General features: G+C 45.9%; 1 protein-coding gene across 1 annotated transcript in view; it reads left to right on the forward strand.

Annotated features, from left to right (window-relative positions):
* The first annotated feature begins 3,752 nt into the window (after positions 1-3,752).
* Positions 3,753-22,232, forward strand: part of frem3 (Fras1 related extracellular matrix 3) — a 29,723-nt gene continuing 11,243 nt past the window's right edge. Inside the window, exons 1-6 of the mRNA XM_062553335.1 lie at positions 3,753-8,775; positions 8,990-9,079; positions 19,088-19,234; positions 19,737-19,967; positions 20,066-20,191; positions 20,376-20,627. Of these exons, the coding sequence (XP_062409319.1) occupies positions 3,753-8,775; positions 8,990-9,079; positions 19,088-19,234; positions 19,737-19,967; positions 20,066-20,191; positions 20,376-20,627 (5,869 nt within the window). The remainder of the gene's footprint in view (positions 8,776-8,989; positions 9,080-19,087; positions 19,235-19,736; positions 19,968-20,065; positions 20,192-20,375; positions 20,628-22,232) is intronic.

The raw sequence follows: 22,232 nt of genomic DNA on the forward strand, positions 1-22,232 counted from the left end.
TTTGACCTTCTCACTTCCAGCAGCACTTGCGATGCATCTGACGTGCAGTACATCAGGAAGGCAGTGGCAGGGACAAGCACATCTGTTAGCCCCAGATGAGAGCTGCTGTCATGTTCCTGTAAAGTCCAGGAGGGTGATCTGAGAAGATGATGCACAGTCGTGCACAGCTGCACATGGGCAGTACATCAATGCACTGGCTGGTTCCTCCGTGTGTGTGTGTGTGTGTGTGTGTGTGTGTGCTCCGAGGTTAGGAGATGTGCAGTGATGATAAGGCCTGGTGACACTCCTGAGCTCTGCAGGAATGACAGGCATGCGTGTGCAACTTCTGTTTCCCTCAGACAAGAGAAACGGCAAGACAACCAATGCTGAATGACCCTCAGCAGAATTCAGCAAGACAGGATTTATCATCATGTACAAAGGCAAGTATGCTAAGATAAGCAAACATAGCTAACATGCTAACATTTGTACATGTCATTGTAAGAATTCCAATGCTAAAAAGTTTGCTGCATGCTTGTCTTTGTAAACTGCTGCAAAGTCAATCACCTGTCAGCAGCTGGTGGCCTGTCTCTTCAGCACCTTATGGGGCAGCAGGCTCAGAGCTCCATTCATCACTGCTGATTAAAGGCCTCTGTCATCGTGTCTGCTCCAGCAAGGAGACACAGCACTGGGCACAGGCCAGGCCAGGCCAGGCCAGCCGGGAGAATACACTGGACTCTGCCAACCCCTCCATGTGTCTCCCTTCACACCTGAAATAGCACTATGTATTACTCACTGACCATTTTACATGGGAATGCAGTGATAACACTTTAAAATATGCCCTTACAATGTTTTCCATTTTTATTATTATTTTTTTTAAGGTCCAAACAAAATCTCAAGGGAACAAATGAGACTAACATGAACTGTGGAATGGGAATGGTGATTACAGATGTATTAAAAGAACAGGTTTGTTTGTTTCTATAGTTACAAATTCTACTATCAGTTTGTGTCCAAACTGGGTGCCTGTTTGGGGCCCAGTGGATGGGTAGGAGGGAGAGTACTTGTTCTATTATTGCAATGTAATGAAATGACCTGTTTGAAATGGATGGACTGACTGCCCGTGGTATCTTGGGCATGCGGATAGGGCTTTGCCACAGGGAAATAACCGTGGGGGTTGTACGCAGTTCTGAGGCAAACCATTCCATAGACTCAAGAGCTCCTTTTATTTTGGTCCATACCACTGAAGGTGTCAGATTTGAGTGCAGTTCGCTCCATACGTTTTTCAGTCATGTCCTTGTTAACTTCCTCTGTGTGACAAATATATCCAGCAATGTTCCCTGTATGTGCACACATTTAGATTTAGATAACAGATAAATGAGTTACAGCAAGTGATTCTGGATGGTAGCCATGAATAGTCTGAATGCTGTATGAAACTATGCAGAGTTGTGGGAGATGGAGAGTATTTTCCAACTAAACCAATGGCAAAACCACACAGCACGGTAGTAGTCATGAAACCAATATTTTTTGTGGTATTATAAAACAGGATAAAAATTAAAAAAAATCACCACTTGCAGAAAATTGAGGCATGGTCTCAGTATTTTCCTTGAGCATGCGCAGGTGAACTGCAGATCTGAATGTCAGTGTAAAACATTGCTCCATAAATGGAAAGAGAGTATTTATATCTTGACGTGACCGCACACCAAACTCGTGACGTGGACTGATGTATCTAGCCGAATTCTTTGATCCCAGTGTAACTACAGTATGTCTCCTTTACAGACAACACACAACAAAACATGCCCTCAAGATAACACACTATCTGCTTAGCAGAGATTTTTATATGCCAGGTATCTGCATTCTGAAGACTCAGCGGGAGTGTTTGGATGCCTTCTCTGAGGCTGAGATCATGTGTCGCATCATGAGATTAAAGCCATCATCTTCATGGTAGGTGGGGGGGGGGGCATACAGTGGGGGATTTCCATCACTGTATTTAAACACAACACCCGGTGACAGTAACCGCAAAGGATATATTTGGCCTTTCTAGGAATAATTTATATCGGGTGTTGTCAGCTCCCAGTGTCCTTTCACTGGGTCACTTTGAAACATGATCTTCATGTTCTTTCACCAAATAAGTGCACCTTTGTTATCGAAATGCAAAGACCAGCTAATTGTGGTGTGATTTCATAGGCCTACAGTATTTCTCCTCTGTGGTTCTGATTAATTAAAAATAAAAAAAATCCCAACTTGTGCATCATGTTCTCCTATGCATTTTTAACCTTCTTGGTTTTGAATAAATGTTTTTCCTGTCAGGAGAGGCTTTTGCCCCCTGTCTGCCCAGGAAGTGTAGGGCCAGTGTCTGAGTGCACACCTGTCTGGACAGCTGCTCAGTGGTCTGCGTGTGGGTGCTGGGGCGCCTTCGGTGCCGCCCTGTCCCACTGGGGTCACCCTCACTGGGGTGCAGGCACGTGAAAGCCAGCCAGCTCACCCATAAACACTGCATTCCACTGCAACCACCCAACAACTCCCTCAACCAAAGACACTTTAATGACTCATTCTCACTCATTTGCGGTATAAGAAATGTAGCTTCATTCAGGTTTATGTAAAGTACAAATGGCTACCTTATTGGTCTGCTGTGTGGCTTTGCAGTTGTGCCAAATCTGCTATTTCCTTTTTTGTTTTTGCAAAACAATGAGTTGCGGGGATTTGGACATACAGTCAATATGCAGTCACTCAAACTAAATGCTGCAAAATTAATATGATGATCTTGTGTCTAAAAAATCCTTGGTCTTTCACATACCTAATTTAGGCTACCTCCCATTGAGGTCATTCCAGAAAAAGATCAGCTACAATAAATGTTTTGTCTTTGACATCAGTGGTAAGTGACATGATAAATTACAATCACTCAAATCGCAAATCAAAGGTTTGGTTCATAATCTCTTTGGACAAATGATCCAAGTACGACTTAATGAATGCATTTTAATAATTTTCTCTCACACACGTTTTACACCATAGAATGCAATGGGCTATCTTTGACCAATAGAGAGCGCTGTCGCTGCTATGTAGCCTAATTAATGTGTGCGGGACTCCTTGAAAACAAATCGGTTTTGTAATGGTAGATTTAAAATGGCCATGCCCAATTGTAATTGTTTTAGGCTAATTTTACATGGCAAGTGAAAGCCAAGTTAAATCATGACACACTCCGTGATCTTACCATTTGTTACTTCAGAAATGGGCTACATTCGCACATAATGCAATTCCAAATGACTTTATGGCTATTTTTTTATTTAGATACGCAGAGCAACTGTTTACTTCGAAAATGTGATAATAGTTGAACAATCGCTTTTGGGTACAGTATGCTTCACGTTGTTTGGCTCTTCTAATTTACCAGTGAGTGGTGAACAACATTCTTTGTCAATATGAAAAAGGGCTGTGGGTGAGCGGAGAAGGGGATAGGGGGAGGGCAAAGCAGGGGACTCTTGGCTTGACTTGCTTAATTTAGTCGTGGGAGAGGGCAGTCCTGGGGTGGAGCTTACCGCTGTCAGTGCATGTGTATTACCTGCAGACCTTTAGTGGGTGAGGGTCACTTGCCCAGTGTGTACATCAGTGTGTCACTACACAGTGAAAGCAAGAGGGATAGAGAGAATAAGGGGGATATCTGAAAAGGAGACAGCGGCATCTACATTTCAAAAACTGCCTGCTGCCTTTTTGAAGTTGTCCTTTGGCAACATTTTTAATTCTTTGTAAACTGCACATTTGCTGCAGTGCAACTGGCTGTGGATATGGCTGGTTGTCTGCAAAGGACAAGACTTTCTAAAGCATGGGCTTTTGCTCTGTTTGTGCTTTTTTGTGTCAGCTGCTGCCTCTCAACTGCGGCAGCAGAGCCACCCATCCCAGCATACCTGTTCCGACACAGGTCTGGACCTAACGCTGATTCTATTCTGATCGCAAACAATGGAATAAGAGTTCCCTTTGGACGCTCTGTCTATCTGGACCCTGTTAATGACCTGGTGACTGAAGTGCAGCCTGGAGATCGTTGTCACATCACAGTCCTGGACAATGACCCATTGGCACAGAAACCTGGAATTTTAACCCCCAAGAAGTTCCCCTGCTCCTTTGGCCCTGAAGAGGTCAAGTACACACATTTTGGATCCCGGAGCCCCAGTAAAGATCGGGTGAAACTCCAGCTGAGGTATGACTCACACACGGACACAGTGGTCGTGCCTTTCATGCTGGAGGTGGAGGTGGTGTTTCAGCAGCTGGAGGTTCTGACCCGAAACATGCCCCTGGTTGTGGACAAACTGAATGGTCAGAGCAACCCAATTGATAAAAAAGGCCTGGAGTTTGCATATGAAGATGGCGTCACAAAATGCAAGGTGACAACACTGGTTGGCGCAGGTGGACTTCCCAGGTATGGCAAACTTTCAGATAATTCTATTAATGGCCAAATGGTTAACTGTGATGAGTTTGTTAAGAAGGGCATTCGATACGAGCACACAGCTACAACCAACTCACCAAACAGAGACTACATCCCTATGTTAGTAGAGGTACAAGACAATGACGGCAACACTCTTCAGCAGGAACATTTTCATATCATGGTTAGAATAAAAGAAGGATCAGAAAATACCCCACCAAAGCCCAGCTTTGTTGCAATGATGATGATGGAAATAGATCAGTTTGTGATGACTGCCATTACTAGTGACATGCTTGCTGCTGAGGATGTTGAAACAAATGCAGATGACTTAATCTTTAACATTACCTCTCACCTGGGCCCCCAGCAGGGATTTATAATTAGTACAGACGATCAAAACCTGCCTATCACAACTTTCTATCAGAGAGACATTAAGGACCTGAAAATAGCCTACAAGCCTCCGTCTGAAGATTCAGAGGTGGAAAGAATTTTTCAGATTGAATTTGAAATAGTGGACACTGAGGGCGCCGTGTCTGACCCATTCGCTTTCATGATTGTTGTTAAGCCCATGAACACAATGGCCCCCGTGGCAACTAAAAACACAGGGCAACTGCTGTTTGAGGGCCAGTCTAGACCTCTGTCCAGCGATCAGAATTTAGAGATTAGCGATGAAGACAATTTAGACCATGTGCGGATCACTGTTGTTGATGGTCTGAAGCACGGAGAGCTGACTGTGCTGGGGTCCCAGCGCAAATTCTTCACGCCAGCTGATCTGGACGCAGGCATCGTTGTCTACCAGCATGATGGCAGTGACACGTACAGTGACAACATTATTTTCAGAATGACTGATGGCAGCAACGAGGTTGAGTTTCTCTTCCCCATCACTATTGCCCCCACTGACGATGAGCCACCAATTATTAATGCCAACACTGGCATCGTGCTCCATAAGAATGAGATGATGCAGATTTCACCCTTCATATTGAGCGCAACAGACATAGACTCTGAGGACTCCACCATTAAGTTCATACTGGATGCTCCATACTCAACCGTTGGAGAGCTTGTCCTGAGACAGGTGGAGCCCCCTACTGACCCGTCCACCTGGAAGTTCAGTGAGACAGATGAGATGTTTGAACAGGTTGTGACAGAGTGGTTTCAGCAGGACATTCTAGATGGAAAACTGTTCTACCGCCACACAGGACCTCATAGTACCACCACTGTGATAGATCAGCTAGTCTTCCATGTTCAGGATGACAATGACCCACCAAACAGGTCAGGCAAACACACTTTCATTGTTAAAATTCAACCAGTTGATGACCTACCCCCAGAGCTTTACCCTGGAACCACCCTTCATATGACTGTACAAGAATATGAGCTAACTCCTTTCAAGAAGAAGTTCCTGCGCTACACTGACCTTGACTGTGATGACAGAGATCTAAAATACACAATCAAAAAGGTCCCTATGGACACAGATGAAAATAACCAAGTGCCCTTAGGTAGCATAGTCCTTACTGACAGTCCTGACACAGTTCTCACAGTATTCACTCAAGCCCAGATCAATCACCACAAGGTGGCCTATAAGCCTCCAGACCAGGAGTTAGGCATCACTCCTAAACTGCTTCAGTTCACATTCATCGTTGAGGACACAGCTGGTAATTCAGTCGATGGCCTTTTCACAATTTTCTTGCAGCCTGTAGACAACAAGCCTCCAATGATCATCAACACTGGATTCACAGTGGCAGAGAGAGGCACCTACATCATCACCAAGAATGAGCTTGATGCTTCAGATCAGGACACAGAACTGGAGAATATCATTTTCACTGTGACCCAGATTCCTCGCTATGGGCATTTGCAGTACCTAGGAATAGATATGTCAAAAGATGAGACCTTCATGCTGGAGGACATTGAGAGTGGACGTCTGGCTTATATTCATAATGGTGAGGAATCGCTCACTGATGTCATCAAAGTAGATGTGAGTGATGGCTTCCATGAGGTACCCATTATCATAAAAATCACCATCGAACCCGTTGATGATGAGACGCCCACCATCATGTTACCAGCTGGGCTCCTTGGAGCCTCCATTAATGTCTTAGAGAACGGGGCAACAGAGATCACCAGCAATGTTATCCAGGGCCATGATGAGGATACAGATGACCTGATGTTGACATTTATTGTGGAAGAGCCACCCAGGCTGGGGGAGATCTTGGTGAATGGGGCGCTAGCAGAGCGTTTTACACAGCAAGACATCATCAATGGAGTTGTTGTATACGCACACACCAGCGGTGAAATTGGGCCGTATAAAGTGCATGACTCTTTCAATCTCACTATATCTGATATGTCTGATGAGTGGGTGGTTGGAGGAAACAAGGTCCAAGGGGTGACAGTGCAGGTCACCATCCTACCTTTGGACAGCATCCCACCTATTGTGATTGTTGGGGAGCAGTTTTTTGTGGTGGAAGGGGAGAAGAACACCATCACTATTGACCACATTCAGGCTGAGGATGTTGACACCAACAACGATGACATCTTATGCACTATAATTGTCCAGCCAACATCAGGCTACGTAGAGAACATCTCTCCAGCACCGGGCTCAGAGAAGTCAAGAGCAGGCATCGCAATTACTGCCTTCACTATGAAGGATCTCAGCCTAGGCCATATCCATTATGTCCAAAGCATCCACAAAGGCGTAGAGCCTGTGGAGGACAGGTTCACATTCCGCTGCTCAGATGGTATCAATTTCTCTGAGCGACACTTTTTCCCCATTGTAATTGTGCCCGCCAATGATGAAAAACCTGAGATTTTTGTACGCGAGTTTGTGGTGATGGAGGGCATGAGCCTTGTGATCGACACACCCATCCTGAATGCAGCAGATACTGATATCCCTGTGGATGAGCTTGAATTTGAGATCATCAAAAATCCCAAGCACGGTACCATTGTTCAGCAGATGAGCTCTGGAACAGTCCCAGTTGTCAAGTTTTCTCTTGAGCAAATAAAGGAGGCCTCCAACATCGTCTATGAGCATGATGACTCTGAAACTAAAGAGGACAGCTTTGAAATCAGGCTCTCTGATGGAAAGCACACAGTTGAGAAGAAGGTACCCATTATAGTCATCCCTGTTGATGATGAGACACCCAGAATGGCCATCAATGATGGACTGGAAGTTGAAATTGGAGAGACCAAAGTAATCAGCAACAGGGTCCTGAAGGCTACCGACCTTGACTCTGAAGATAAAAGCCTCACCTACATAATTCGCTATGGGCCTGGACAGGGCTATCTCCAGCGCATTACCAAACATGGAGATGTGATTGGCAACATAACAATTGGGAAGAACTTCACACAAGATGAAGTTGACAAACGACTCATCCAGTATGTTCACACAGGCCAGGAAGGAGTCCGTGATCTCCTGAAATTTGATGTGACAGATGGCATCAACCCCCTCATCGACCGATACTTCTACATAAACATTGGCAGCATCGACATGGTCTTCCCTGATGTCATCAACAAAGGTGTCACCCTCAAGGAGGGAGGCAAAGTGACCCTGACCACTGATCTTCTGAGCACCACTGACATCAACAGCCCAGATGAGTACCTGTCCTTCAGCATTACACGTGCCCCCAGCAGAGGTCATCTGGAGTGCACAGACCTCCCAGGTGTGCCCATCTCCACATTCACACAACTGCAGCTGGCAGGGAACAAAATCTACTACATCCACTCTTCTGACGATGAGATGAAGATGGACAGCTTTGAGTTTGAGGTGACAGACGGCTACAACCCTGTCTTCCGTACATTCAGAGTGTCGATCACTGATGTGGACAATAAGAAGCCGGTCCTGACTGTAAACAAGCTAGTGATCGAAGAGGGCGAGTCCAAGTTGATCACACCTTTTGAGCTGACGGTGGAAGACCGTGATACACCTGACAATCTGCTCCGTTTTGTGGTTACTCAAGTTCCCATTCACGGCCAGCTTCTGTATAATGGTAGCCAGCCTGTCAACACATTCACCAAACAGGACCTGAATGAAAACCTCATCACATACAAACATGATGGAACCGAGTCGAACGAGGACAGTTTCTCATTCACTGTTACAGATGGAACACACACAGAGTTCTATCTGTTTCCTGACACCGTCTATGAGACTCGAAAGCCCCAGACTATGACTATTGAGATCAGCACTGTTGATAACGGCGTACCACAGATTGTGGTGAACAAGGCAGCGCCGACTCTGAGGGCACTGCACACAGGACACCTCGGCTTCTTGATCACCAGCAAAGCCCTGAAGGCTGAGGACAGAGACAGCCCAAGGAAAGTGCTCCGCTTCTCAGTGGCTGAACCTCCGCAGCATGGGTTCATCATCAACACTGCCCTGGGCAATGACAGCATCAAGAGCTTTTCACAGGGTAAGCACCCTTCTGTTTTTTTATGCATCACTATGATCTTACATTGTAGCTCAAGTATCTAAAAATCATGCAATCATATCTTTCTGCAATATTAAGCCCTCGAGATTAGTATGAGCTAATGCATTTTTGTAGAATTATTCAAACAGATTGTGTTTTGTAAAATGGATCATTTGTAAGGATGATATAAGGATTGTCCACTAATATTGCTCTCCAGCTGACATTGATGACATGAAGATCTGTTATGTGCTGCTGGATGGTAGCAACGCCACAAGTGACATCTTCTACTTCACTGTTGAGGACAACGGTAAGAACATTTGTACCAAACAATTGTGTGTGTTGCCAAGTCTAACTCTTTAGACTTTCCCCCTAGAGTTGTAATGTTACACAGCAGGTGACATGGCCTCCATTCACGGCAGCGTTGGCTCTTGTTTGAGGGGCTAAGCAGAGGGCGGTGTGCTATGTCTGTCATGCTATAATGTTTGCATCACAAAGGCTTAGAGCAGTTGGCCATGACTGGCAGGCCCTGGCTATATCCCCAAACACACACACACACACACACACACACACACACACACACACACACACACACACACACACACACACACACACACACACACTGTCACTGCCAACGGGTGGGCGGAGGGCGGGGGGGCTTCAGGGGAAGAAAAGGGGTCAGAAGGGAAATGAGCCCAACAGTGTAGGAGGGTGTTTCTCTAGCCTAAAGAAGAGGAACGACCAATCAAATCCTCTCAGAATTGTATTGTCACTTAACAATTGATTTTCAGCCAGGATTTTTCTATAGTACTCAGCTCTCTTTATGGTCTGCAGCGACACCGTGAAATGTAAGTTGCCAGCTTCTGTGACAAAAGTATCCTGAGTATTTCCTGCTCATTTGAATGGAACTCAATCCCATGTACCCAAGAATAGTGTTATCACGTGAGCCAGTGCAACCTTTTTAAGGGTATGTCAGTATCACACTCATCCAGATTCTAGCTTTAAGCGTGAAATTAACTCATGCAAGTCATTGCAGAATGATGAGGATGTTAGAAACGAAGCCATTTCTTTTTGAGAGCTGTTAGAACTATTTTTTATTTGTGCTTGTCATCACGAGTCTGTGAGGTGCTTAGTAGCAGATCATTTCCCTCCTCTGTGGAGAGGCACTATGTTGGATGGATTTAGCTTTCAGAGCCACAGTGTATTTATATTCCTGAGGAATTTGGGTTTAGTCAGGTGTCACATAACACTGCTGTCTTCAGTTTCATAACTACTGTATCTGCTTGGTCTTTTTGCCACAATTATCTTGCAGAGATTTCAGTAGATGAGAAGTACATATTTATGTCAGATCTCCTCTCCCTTAACAGCATATCTGCCTATATGTAGCAGTTTATCGTGAAGCAGGACTTACGTTCTATGTATTCATTTGTGTTAGTGTGACTTTTGATTCTTGAATTGCTTACTCCTTTTCATTGATTGATTGCTCTAATCCATTTAGTAAAATGGATTAAAAGTCTTCATATGCCTTTACAAGTATAGACTGTAGATATGCCACACAGGTCAGGATAGGTGGACAGCAGTTATGATGACAGACGTTGTACAGGAGACACACACTGTGGCGTTTAGTAATCCAATCCACACTGTAAAGTCCGGTCTGTAGTTCCTCTAGGTGGAGCAGACGATCATACTGTAATTGTAGGCCAGTGACAGAGGAGAGTGACATTCCTAAAGGATGTTTAAGTCAGAGCTTAATATGTCAACACAGCTCTAAGAACAGGCAGGTCCCTGCTTTCAAAGTCTCAACAATAGTCAAAGGGCTTACTTTACTAATTGCCTTTTTTCTGCTTTGACTCTTTAAATTATCTTGAAAGATTGCAACATTTTGTCTTTACAATGGCCACTAGTAACTCTTTGGATCTTGCTGTTTAGTAAAATTCCTGGCTTTTCAGCCATAAATCACTGGGATTCCAGTGTTATCTTAGCATCTGTGAGTCTTTAGTCTTTAGGTTAGATATAGGGTATAACTTTTGTTCCAGTGTAGTGTTGGTTTGCACAGGATAGAGGGGCAAAGCTCCCCAATTAAAGCTGAAACTGCGGCATTTGGCAGGTCAGTCTGAGTCATGGCTGCTCAGTGCCCAGCGTGTATGGTGTGTTCAGGAGGCACATCTGGATTTTGACGTGGCCTGTTGGTTTTCTCTGTCCTGTCCGACCACAGAGAGAGCTATAAAGTGGCCAGTGGCCTGAGGGATTGACCCATTTGCCCCCTCCCCTCCCCATTTAGCGATTAAGTTGGAGGCTTGTGGTTCTGTGGACAAGTCCAAGCAGGTTGACCTGGGCTTTGTTGGAAGATGAAAAGTGTTTGGCCAAAGTACTTTTGGGTGGGGGTGAGGAGAGTGATCAGTCAACCTATAAGAGCAAGAAGAATGCCAGAGGCTGAATGACAGGCACATGATCTTATGAAAAGACACCAGTAGGTAGAATTAGTGCAACAGTAGTCTGTAAAATGAAATTAAAAATATTAAGTCTGCTTAATTTATCATCAAATTGGATTTAGACCCCCATTTATAGAAGCTCTAGTGAATTCTGACTGATTTCTAACATGTATCATCATTTGGTAGATAGAACCAACCAGTTTAGTCCTACGCCCATGCCTGGTGCTACTGCAGTGGCCTCCATGCAATGCTGAGAAGGTCATTCTCTTGTTGAGGACAAAAGACTTTCCCCTGTTATGACTTCTCTTGCAGTCTAACATATTCTCCACCTTGAAGGGTGTTGGTGTGGGCAGCAACATATACCTGAACACTGGCACTCACTGGCACCCTGGCAGCAAACCAGCTGGATGGCGCTGCCTATCTTGGTTCCAAAAAACACTTCACTGCAAGTCTAATGGGCTGGAATACCATATTCCATTTCCCACCTGTCTTTAGGGAAGGAAGGGCAAAAGATCTGGAGAAAAAAAGACAGATAGGGAGCGAGAGATCAACATTCCAGAATTATTCCTCTCAATTTCTCTGTATCTTTTACTCCTCATGGCTAATAATGCGAGACTTCAGGCCAAAGAAGATAAGAGTTATGGACTCTCAGGTTTACAGATGACTGGAATGGCTCTCGCTGGCATCTGATTGGCTGGCGGCAGCTACTGTAGCACACAAGAGGAAACAGAGGAGAGATTAACTGATGGAGGCAGCTGTCTGGGGGCATTAGCACGTCTTAAATGTAGTGTGTCCGGCATACCTGTCACTTTGCCTTTGCGTGCGTGTGTGTGTGTGTGTGTGTGTGTGTGTGTGTGTGTTGGGGGTACTGGCTGAAATATGCTGGGCTACGCATGCACTTCTGCTCACATTCAAAGAGAAGAAGCTGGCTCAGCACCAACAAGTGGTTCTGTACTGAGGGGGTTGAGGCCCATTCTGCCTCTCCAGCATATCCCTTGTATATCCTGCCAAGTGTGTGTGTGTGTGTGTGTGTGTGTGTTTGTATGTCAACATATGTAACTGTGTGTGTGTGAATTTGAATTACTGCGCAGATGGTGAGATCTTAATCAGTGGCTGTCAGAGGGAGGTAGGAGTTGTGTGTGTGTGGGGAGAGGGGTGTGTGTGGGAGTGTGCTGCTGGAATTTTAAGCCAAAGAGCTGTGAGCTGGCTTAGTGTTGGCTAATGGTCTATATCACACTGTCGTGAGTCACCTACTGCCGCTTGGGGATCAGTAGTTGTCTGGTCAGTGGTGTCCCTTGTATGAAGATGAAAAGATGATATCATAATGTTGGAATATTAATGTTGATATAATGGGCCTCTGCCACAATGGGAAACATTTACAGTAACCATGCTAATACCATGCTTTTGGTAGTTATAAACCATAGTTTCCATTGTAACCCAAACAAACATGGTTAATCATAATGACCAAATAGCCATGCGTGGTTATTTATCATTGTGAAATAGTGTGTCAGTCTTTACTCCCTGAACTGGATAAATACAGCTCAGCATACAGTATAGTGACAAACTCCAAGAATTTGTAGCCAACAAGGGTCTTTAATATCTGTTTGGGGTGGTTCCCCAGACTCCATGACACAGAGCCGTGGTGTCAGGATGTTAGTGGATACTGTGCATACAGACTGCTTTTACACGGATGGCGTGCCCACGCAGGGGGGAGTGCCACATGATCATGGGGATCATGGTGCAGACTGAGGAATCAGGAATGCACTTCCTATGGGACTGCAGTCTGCAGCGCACCACTGGCTCTGGGAGTGGGAATGGTGGCAGGTGTGTGTGGAGAACAACCTTGTGCAGATCTGCTTTCCAAACCTGCTGTAATTCTAAACCAATCCGAGGTGAACTGATAACCCTCTGACTTCCTTTACTAGCGGTCAACTTCCCTCGGAACAGGGTGGCAAGCTCTTGCAGTGAAGGAAAGAGAGAGATGGAGAGAGCGCAGGGGTTATACTGTAGAAACAGAAAAACAAAGAAGAGGATGCTATTTCTTGTCCACTTAAAGAGCTTGCAAAGTAACTCTGCTTTATATAATCTTTCTCAGTTATGCCTCCCACACAGACACACAAGCCCTAACTTTACTTTTGCCGTGTTAAAAAACCTAATGTCATATGTTGTGTCTGATCTGGTATGTCTCTATGCAGTGGCCTGTCAAGTTCCCCATTGTGTGGCCCTAATGCGGAGCAAGCATGCAGACCTGCAGAGGGGCATTGGGAGTGTTAGAGGAATAGAAGCTGCCATGGCTGCTTCCTGGTGTACACTTCCTAATGGTGTTTTCAGATCTGACCTGTCACTGGTGTCGACAGTCCCGGCTGAATTTACAGTGAGCTGGTGCCAGTGTGTGCGGGTGTGTGTGTGTGTGTGTGTGTGAGGAGAGTGAGCTCTGGGAGGCCGCCACAGCCCCTCGGCCCCAGCGCTCCGCCAGTGCAGATTTATGGCCACGTGGGAGCGCGGGTGAGATGATGTATAGCCCCGAGGCTATTCTCGTCTCCTTCATATGGCAGATCTGTTTTGGCCCCACTGGGATCCATCGCCTCGTCTTCTGACCAAAGCCATCTGGCCCTCAGCCTTCCCAGCCTCCCCCCATGCCCGTTATGGTGATAATGTCCTGCCATTACCAATGTCTGCAGTACCTTTTGACACATAGACACCCTGTGCTTGTTTCAGCGAATATATCTCCCATTCCTACTTCCCTCAGGTCAGTGGTAAAGAAAACGCATAGGCTGTGTGTGATTCCAGGTTGCTGAGTGTCACAGCAGACCTGTTGGCTGGCACATTGACGCTGAGCCCTCTGTGCTGTCAGAGCTGCACTAACGGAGCACAGGGATGTCCTCTGCAGAGATCTCCAATAATATCCTGCCATTCTCAAAATTCCTGGATTTGGAATCTCAGACATTTCGAGTAGAGTCCGTAAGGCACTCTGTAGTCTCACTGTACAGGATGGCCTCCTTGGTGGACAGGTCAGCGAGGTGACCGCGGTGCCAAGCGCCTCTTAATATTAATGTGCTGAAGGAAAAGATATGGCACGTATGTCTGACATGAAACCAATGCGGTTGACCCTGTTTGGCATGTTTGAGCTGACACGAGGCAAGATGATGGGTAAAAATGGAAAAGTTTAATTAGGAAATGCAATAATCATCATGCTGCCCCCTGTCACTCAGTAGGGGATATACTTAGCTCAGGAGTGGGGGGGGGGGGGGGGCTGGGGCTGAGTTGCCTGGCCTTGCATCATGCAGCGCAGTATGACTGACCTCTCAACGCGGCCTGTCCCCTGGCTCACACCTGATCAGCAGGTTAAAAAAGACTCAGCATAGGCGTCGGATGAATCAGATCAGAGAGAAGCATTTTGACTCCGACAGACTTAAAGAGAACTCATTGACTAAACCTGCTTTAATGCCTACATGCACATGTTGAATGCACACATTTGTGTTCATTTAAGTCAAGCAATGCTGCAATCTTATTATTAGCAAATATGCATAGTATAGTTCTGCCACAATCCAGTGAACACAAATGATGATGCCCACACCCCAATGTGAGCTCTTTGCAGGTTTGACATGCTAACATTGCTATTAACAACTGCTATTAGCAACTGTTGAATGGAACTATTGACACACATAAACACACATGCCATTTTCATAATTTATGCAAGGGAGTTTGGAACATTTGGACGTTTTCATCATATATTAAACTTAGGATTTTGGATGTATGCTGGATGTTTAGATATCTTGTTTTGTCTATTGCTCATGTTGAAGAACTAGAATGATGGTATGAGAGTTCATGTAAAACAAGCACAAGCCAGAAGTATACTGTACATCGTGTGTCTGGGTAGGACACAGCTCTTCTGGAGGATAATGATGTAGTGTAACTGTCAAATAAATGTTGACCCTGGCTTGTCTGATTGTCATTAAGAGACAGGAACATGTGGCACTGAAATGCCTAGTCTCCAATCAGCTTCTGCCTTGGGTGCCATGAGAGGAATCTTGGCATTCATCTGCCGGCTGGCCTCAAGGTGTTAGTAAATTAGCCTGACTCCCAGGCGTTAACATTTCACACGTGAGAGAGTGCCCAGGGCACTGCAGGATGACTGCACCTTGGGGAGGTCTGGATGAGCTCCAGCAGCCCCTCTACATCTCTAGAGCAATGGCCGCCACACTCCAGTTGATATACTGGTGTGCTAATGCCTGCAATTAACATAAATCACCCCTACTTAATTTATTAAGGGTCCCTACCAACCGAGTGTTGTGACCACTGAAACTTTGCCAGCAATAAAGCATTTCAGCCCGGTAGAATTGTTGTTTGGAACAGTAATTTGAACTGTGTTGAATGTCCCATGATCGATGGGCAATGTAAATGTTAGTAGTAAATTTTGCCATAAATTTGTACATGAATCAGGTTTCTAGCATGAATCACTTCAACACAGCTATTCCTGTCATTTGATTAAAGTTTAGCACCCATGCTAGCAAGGCATGTGGTTGTAACTTAGCGTTGCTGTCTTTCTTTACATTATTGCACCCATAAATACCAAGAGAATCCAGGGCAGATCTCCGTGACAGCATATTGAATTTAGAGGTGAGTCTGTTGTGCTCAGGCTCAGTGTAGCGGTGTGGCAATTTATGACCTAAGACAAGAGAAGAAAAAGGACACAAGGTCTCAGTAGTATTTACCAATAGTGCAAGACAGTCTAAACAGTAATAAACTGTTAGTGGTCTCTGAATAATGAAATAACATTGATTCCCCTTGGGGATCAATAAAGTATCTATCTATCTATCTATCTATAACACTGGCTGTGTTAGATAACATATTGAGTTGTATGTGGAAGGGCAAATTCAAAGTAACACGGTCAGCGTTGCATGTTTCCTCGGGTACATGTTTCAGTGTAAATTTAGAATTTGAGTAATTTAAATCATGTTGGAGCTGAAGCCCAGAACATCTGCTGGGTTCTGAGAAAGGCGGCTAGATCCTTGTGAATAGCTGTGCCGTGGGTCTGGGCCACCCAGACTGCCTGCTGTTTGCTTTGCTGGTGCCTTCCCTCCTCTGGAGAACAAAAGGTGAGGAGGGGGACACACAGGACCAAGTGTGGGGTGTCAGGCTACAGCTGTCCGTGGGCCTGCAGGGCTACTTGGGGAGGGAGGGAGAGTGTGGGGCTGTGAGGGGGAGCTGACTTCACTTGTGCAGCTATCCTGTTGAAGGTCCTCTGGTCAAGAGATGGTCTCCATGATTTGCACCATGGTCCATCTGAAAGTTTCTGTGACTGGCTTTCCTATATCGCAGTGCACACAATGAACAAAGACATGATGTTTGAGTCACTGTGGTGTGTATGTTGGCGACACAAGTTGAATGTCAGCTATGTTGTCTGTCAGCCGGGCAGATCAGATCAGGTCAACATGAGGGAGTCAGGAGGGATATAATGGGCTCCTCAGCTTCTCTTTCTGAATCAGCATCATCAGTAATCCAAAGCTGTTTATCACACCTCCTCCTTACCCAGGTCAACAGGTCCAGATTCATAAACATGCCAAGAGGGGACTCAGTTAGCATTACAATTCTCAGGTCGTTAGCCTATATTATTTTTAAGAGTAGATCTCAGAAAAGATTTAAGATGGGGGCATTCAAACAATTAAGAAAAACATCTCCTCATACTGGTGATAACGACAATTTTGTGTGGATTTGTTTGTGTTGAAGCTAGCATTGTATAAAGACATACAATCAAGCCTTGAGAACTTACATTTTTGCTTCATGCCCTATTTGTGTGCATGGACATGGGAGTCAAAGCCACCAAGCAGATGGCAAGCAAGGCTTTTTGTCTGAGCTGTGCCCATGTGTTTATGCCATATCATGCACATACAGTAGCTGGGCTAGATATCCCAATCACATTTACTGGGCAGACTGCCTGCCTGGACGTTATCTCTAAAGAAGGCAACACTAAGGGAAGTCCATGTAAAACTGCATACTGAAACAGCTGATTGTGAGGCTGAGATGGACACTTTCATCTGTATGTTATACCCATACTATATGCTCAGTGCACAACATTTGCAACCATATAAGCAACCAGTTCATTTCTAGGCTTTCCTTTGGCTACTGTACTGCTGTTGCGTCTGTTGAGTGTAACACATCACTTAGGAATCTAGGACAGTCAAAGGCAAATATGATAAATGCATCCTATATTTTTAGCTGTGTCGGTTGGACACATGAGCTTGCTCAAGGTCAGTGTCTTTGAGCCGAGGCTCCTGTGTCACGGAAGGCTCCGGATTTCCTCTGAAAATCAGGTGATATGTCTCTGGGAGAGGGGGTTGAGATGTGGTGAGGGGGAGGGGGAGGGAGTAGCCTACTAAAGAAGTTTTATTGGTATGTTAACATATCTGTTAGTGATAACACTCAGATTTTGGCTTGAATCCTTTAGTGGAAATATTTAACCAAGATCAACACATTTTTATGGATTTCTTGTTCTGATATGTGGAATATTCCTTAGATATGTGGAGATGGTAAAATGTTTTTGTGATAGTGACAGTAAGGCTTAAACCCATCCCTCCAAAACCTCCACTATTGACAGAGGAATCTGCAGTCACCCTTATTTGGTCCTGTATGCCAAGAGGGAAAACACACACACACACACACACACACACACACACACACACACACACACACACACACACACACACACAAACACACCTCCTTGACACAACTACAACTAGTGTGATTTTGCCTCCATAGTCCAATCCCCACTATGGGGCTCTTGCCCACTGAAGGGGAGTTCAGAGTGTTGCCTAGTTTAGGGAGTCACTCTGGAACTGCAGTATTCCTCCAAAGAAAGTCGAGATAACAAGGAGGAAGCAAAGTGTACATGTTTTTGAATGCACTGAAAAAAGTGAGGATTTAAGGTCAGCTAAACCTCGACTCAGGCTCTCAAGTCCAGTCAAAGGAATGACCAATGACGGAATGACCATCTCTCTCTGATCTGGGAGAATCTTAGTCATGGGACAGGATGGCTTAAGGGCAGGGATGGGAGCTCATGCTCTCAGGGCTCACTCTCAGTGTTCTGAGGCAGCTGCTCAACCACCAGTCCCCTCGGACTTAACGTTAGAACGTCTCCCTCACATATGGACAGGACACACATGCGTTGTCAGTGTGTGTTTATGTGTGTATAAGTTCCTCAACGTTTTAGGAGTAGCAGTTTTCCAGGTTGATAAGGACTCATTACTAAAATATACTATACTGAGATGATGACAGATGTGACTGTCTGTCGACGCACCTGTTAAGAGGTGAGGTCAATCTGGTCAGCCAGCATCCGCTCTCCCTCCGACACGGCTGCTGATCACAGAGGGAACGGAGACTTAACGGCCTCCTATTGTTTTGTAGCCGCCACAGAGAGGGGGGGGGGGGGAAGTGTGGGGGTGGGAACTAGCTAGTGAGATGAAACTCAAGCATGACGGCCTTTTAAAGTGATATGGGAGCGTAGGAGTGGCACCTGCACAGAATCCCCCATTAAGAGGTGACCCCTTGATCCGCTCCCCCTTCTCTGTGACACAGCGTGAACTCGTTAGCCCCTCTCAGGGGTCAGCGTTTGTCAGGACTACATTTTTGTGGAGAAAATCAGATAAAATGCCAAGCTGAAAGAACTGAGAGGAAAGGAGAGGCCAAGACTTCCAGCGTGCAGTTATCAAGTTGCTCTCCTGTTTGTTGGCTTTGTGGAATTCCCTTTTTCTTCGGTTTCTCTTGAGCTTAAAGAGCCAGGGAAAAGCTCACTTTAACTAAAGTCACCCATTGTACACAGAGCGTTTGCTTGGAAGACCTGCTTTGCCAGTTTAGCTGGAGTCATTGTGTTTCTCTTGTGTCAACAGGGGGCAACAAGCTGAAACCTCAGCCTTTTAGGCTCAACTGGGCCTGGATCTCCCTGGAGAGAGAGTTCTACCTGGTGGACGAGGACGCCAAGTTTCTGGAAGTGACGCTGAAGCGCAGAGGGTACCTGGGAGAGACCTCATTTGTCAGTGAGTACCACCTATGGGAACATTCCAACCCTGTCACAGTTACGGTGACAGCGTGTCAAACAATTCAACAGTACAGTTCACAGTGTAGCACACATTTGAACTAACTCCCCTAGAATGTGAATGGGCAGCCGTTGTGTATCTCTACACAGAATTCTGCATGCCTAATGGCCTTGCAGTGGCTTGTGTGAACTGGTGTCGTTCACATGTCCATCTGTGTGACCACTCTGATCAAAGTGTCATGGAGTCAGTGTGTCTGAGATGCTCTGAGACCCTCAGAGAGTCCTCTCTTTACCTTCCCCATGTCTGAGTCATCTCCTGTTTCCTGTCTGGGAGAGGATGACTGGGATTGATTTAGGGAGCAGATAGGGGTCAGAGGTCAAATACACACAGCATTTTAAAGCTTGCTCAGACATTCAATGGCCCTGCTCAAGCAGAATGGTATTATGCTCAAATAGGCCATGTCTTGTAGAATATGTATTGATCGCCTAACATTAACCTCCAGGCATTGACACCAAGGATGGCACGGCAGAGAAGGACAAGGATTTCAGGGGCAAGGCCCAGAAGCAGGTCCAGTTCAACCCAGGTCAGACCCGGGCCACCTGGCGAGTCAAGATCTTCACAGACCACGAGTTTGAGACCTCCGAGACCTTTGAGATCCAGCTGTCAGAGCCAGTGATGGGTGTGCTTGAGTACCCAGACACAGCCACCGTGGAGATAGTGGACCCTGGCGATGGTGAGTCTGAGAACAGAGAGAAGGAATTTCAAAAGGCCAGTCGTGTTGATTCTTTTCATTGTGAGCACCACGCCCGCCCCTGTCCCTCTGCCCTACAGAGTCCACAGTGTTCCTCCCCCAGGCTGAGTACCACATCGAGGAGGACATCGGAGAGCTCCTGGTCCCTGTGCGCCGCACTGGAGACGCCAGCCAGGAGCTCATGGTGATCTGCTACACACAGCAAGGTCAGCCTTCCTCTTCCACCCTACACTGATCAAAATGGAAAGGCACCACTGTATTTGCTATTCTCTCTTAAGAACAGCATTTTGTCAATGAAGCGGTCAATCATTGAGGTGGATTGTTGGATTTGATGGAGTGTTTAGCATTATGCATTACCATAATGTGATAAAATGGTCAACTTTAATTCAGGCAGTGCCACCGGCACCATTCCCAGCACGGTCCTGTCCTACTCCGACTACATCACTCGTCCTGAGGACCACACAAGTGTCCTGCGCTTCGACAAGGACGAGCGTGAGAAGCCCTGCCGCATCATCATCATCGACGACTCACTCTATGAGGAGGAAGAGAGCTTCAATGTGTCACTGAGCATGCCCATGGGAGGCCTAGTGGGTGCCAACTTCCCCAGCGCCCGCGTCATCATCCTGGCAGACCATGATGACGGTAAGTGCCAGGCCCAGAGCAGCAGGGTGCTCAGGTCACTAAGTCTCATTAGTGATCTGTTCCCATTCACACGGTGTGCTTCTGGGTGTGCTCAGATGCCTCTACAAAGAGACTTCCCTATTGAACTTTGACCCCACAGTGAAATTAATATGGATTCTAGGTTAGGCCTAGTCTGGCTATCACCGTACTAAACTCAATCCTTTAAGACTGAACATTAGTCTGGGGAGTCTGTGCTTTATTTCTACTACACAAGAGGCGTAGTACAAATGACTCTGTATACTTTTGGATAGTCCTTCAACCAGAGAGATAGATGTGTAGATTTCCAGCCTGAGCTTCAGGGCGAAATCCAAATCACCAGCAGATCAGGCATGGTTCACCCAGCCTAGGTTAGGGCTATTTACAGGGCTGTATGTATTACACATTAAAAGCCTTTTTAAAAGGAGAAATATGGCAAGTTTTCATGCAGATCTCTGTCTCTCAAGGTCACAGAGTACTGTTGATATGAAAAAAAAAACAGATTGTTATAGTTTCCCCCCTACTGACAGTACGCAGTGACCTCGAGAAACGGAGAGCTGTGTGAAAGCTCACCAGATTTCTCCTGTAAGATGATAAAGCACGAGGCTCTCGTCTTGCTCTAAGCCACCTGTCTGTGTGGTGTGGTGCCCTGGTGTCCCCCAGACAGCTAAGGAAACAGTCCTGCTCTTTTATCTCCATGGGCTGACTCATTTGAAGTTGCTGCTGTATGTGCTGTCCTCATGGCTGAGCTGATGCTGGGGCATGTTCATACACCTGAGCATGTAGCCACAGGAACCCTTTATTGTCCTCAAACAGGGGGCTGCCCCCCTTTACTAGCCAGCTTTATTAACAGCCCTGCTCCCATAAATCAAATACAGACTGTCCAGCTAAAACATCACAGCTGGACAACTGGGAAGAGCACAATGTTAAAGCACACCTGTCATACTATCTTTACATGGGAACAAATAGTGTCTCCAAGGCCAACTCTCCGCTCTACACCGGCGGAATAAAGCACCTTTGATGAGAGTGGTGAAGCCCAGGCTGAGTCCTGTGGCTGTGGGAAGAGACATGATACTAATGAGGAAGGAGACTGGTGCCAACCTGGGGGGTGGGGGGTGGGGGTGGGGGTGGACAGTGAAAGAGTGAGAGCGACCAAGACAAAGAGGCAGAAGGCAGATGCTGGTGGAAGACTAAACCAGCGGAGATAGCAGCTTGATTTGCTGACATCAAACCTCCGACTCCGTTACAAAAGTGTCTGTGTCCTGAAAACATGTCTACACAGATAACTAACTTAAATGAGTATTGTGCTATGTTCAGACCGATTGAATTACTTTGGGTTTCTCTAAATGGAAACAGTGTAACTGTCTTGGTGGGATAGCCCTGGACTATAGTAAGCTATTGTGCAAAGACACAAGTGAGAAACGGTGCTGCTCTGACTATGTTTTTTTAGTTTTAAGAGAAAACAAAAATAGAATAGAAAGCTGCATATGTTTGATGGTGTGGGTGTGTCTGTGTGGCAGTTGGTCTGCCAGGTTTCTAGTCTAATCCCCAACATGTCCTTTCATAGTCTGAAGTTAAAAGCCATACCCT

Source organism: Sardina pilchardus, chromosome 2 (assembly GCF_963854185.1).
Source record: "Sardina pilchardus chromosome 2, fSarPil1.1, whole genome shotgun sequence".
Taxonomy (NCBI): domain Eukaryota; kingdom Metazoa; phylum Chordata; class Actinopteri; order Clupeiformes; family Clupeidae; genus Sardina; species Sardina pilchardus.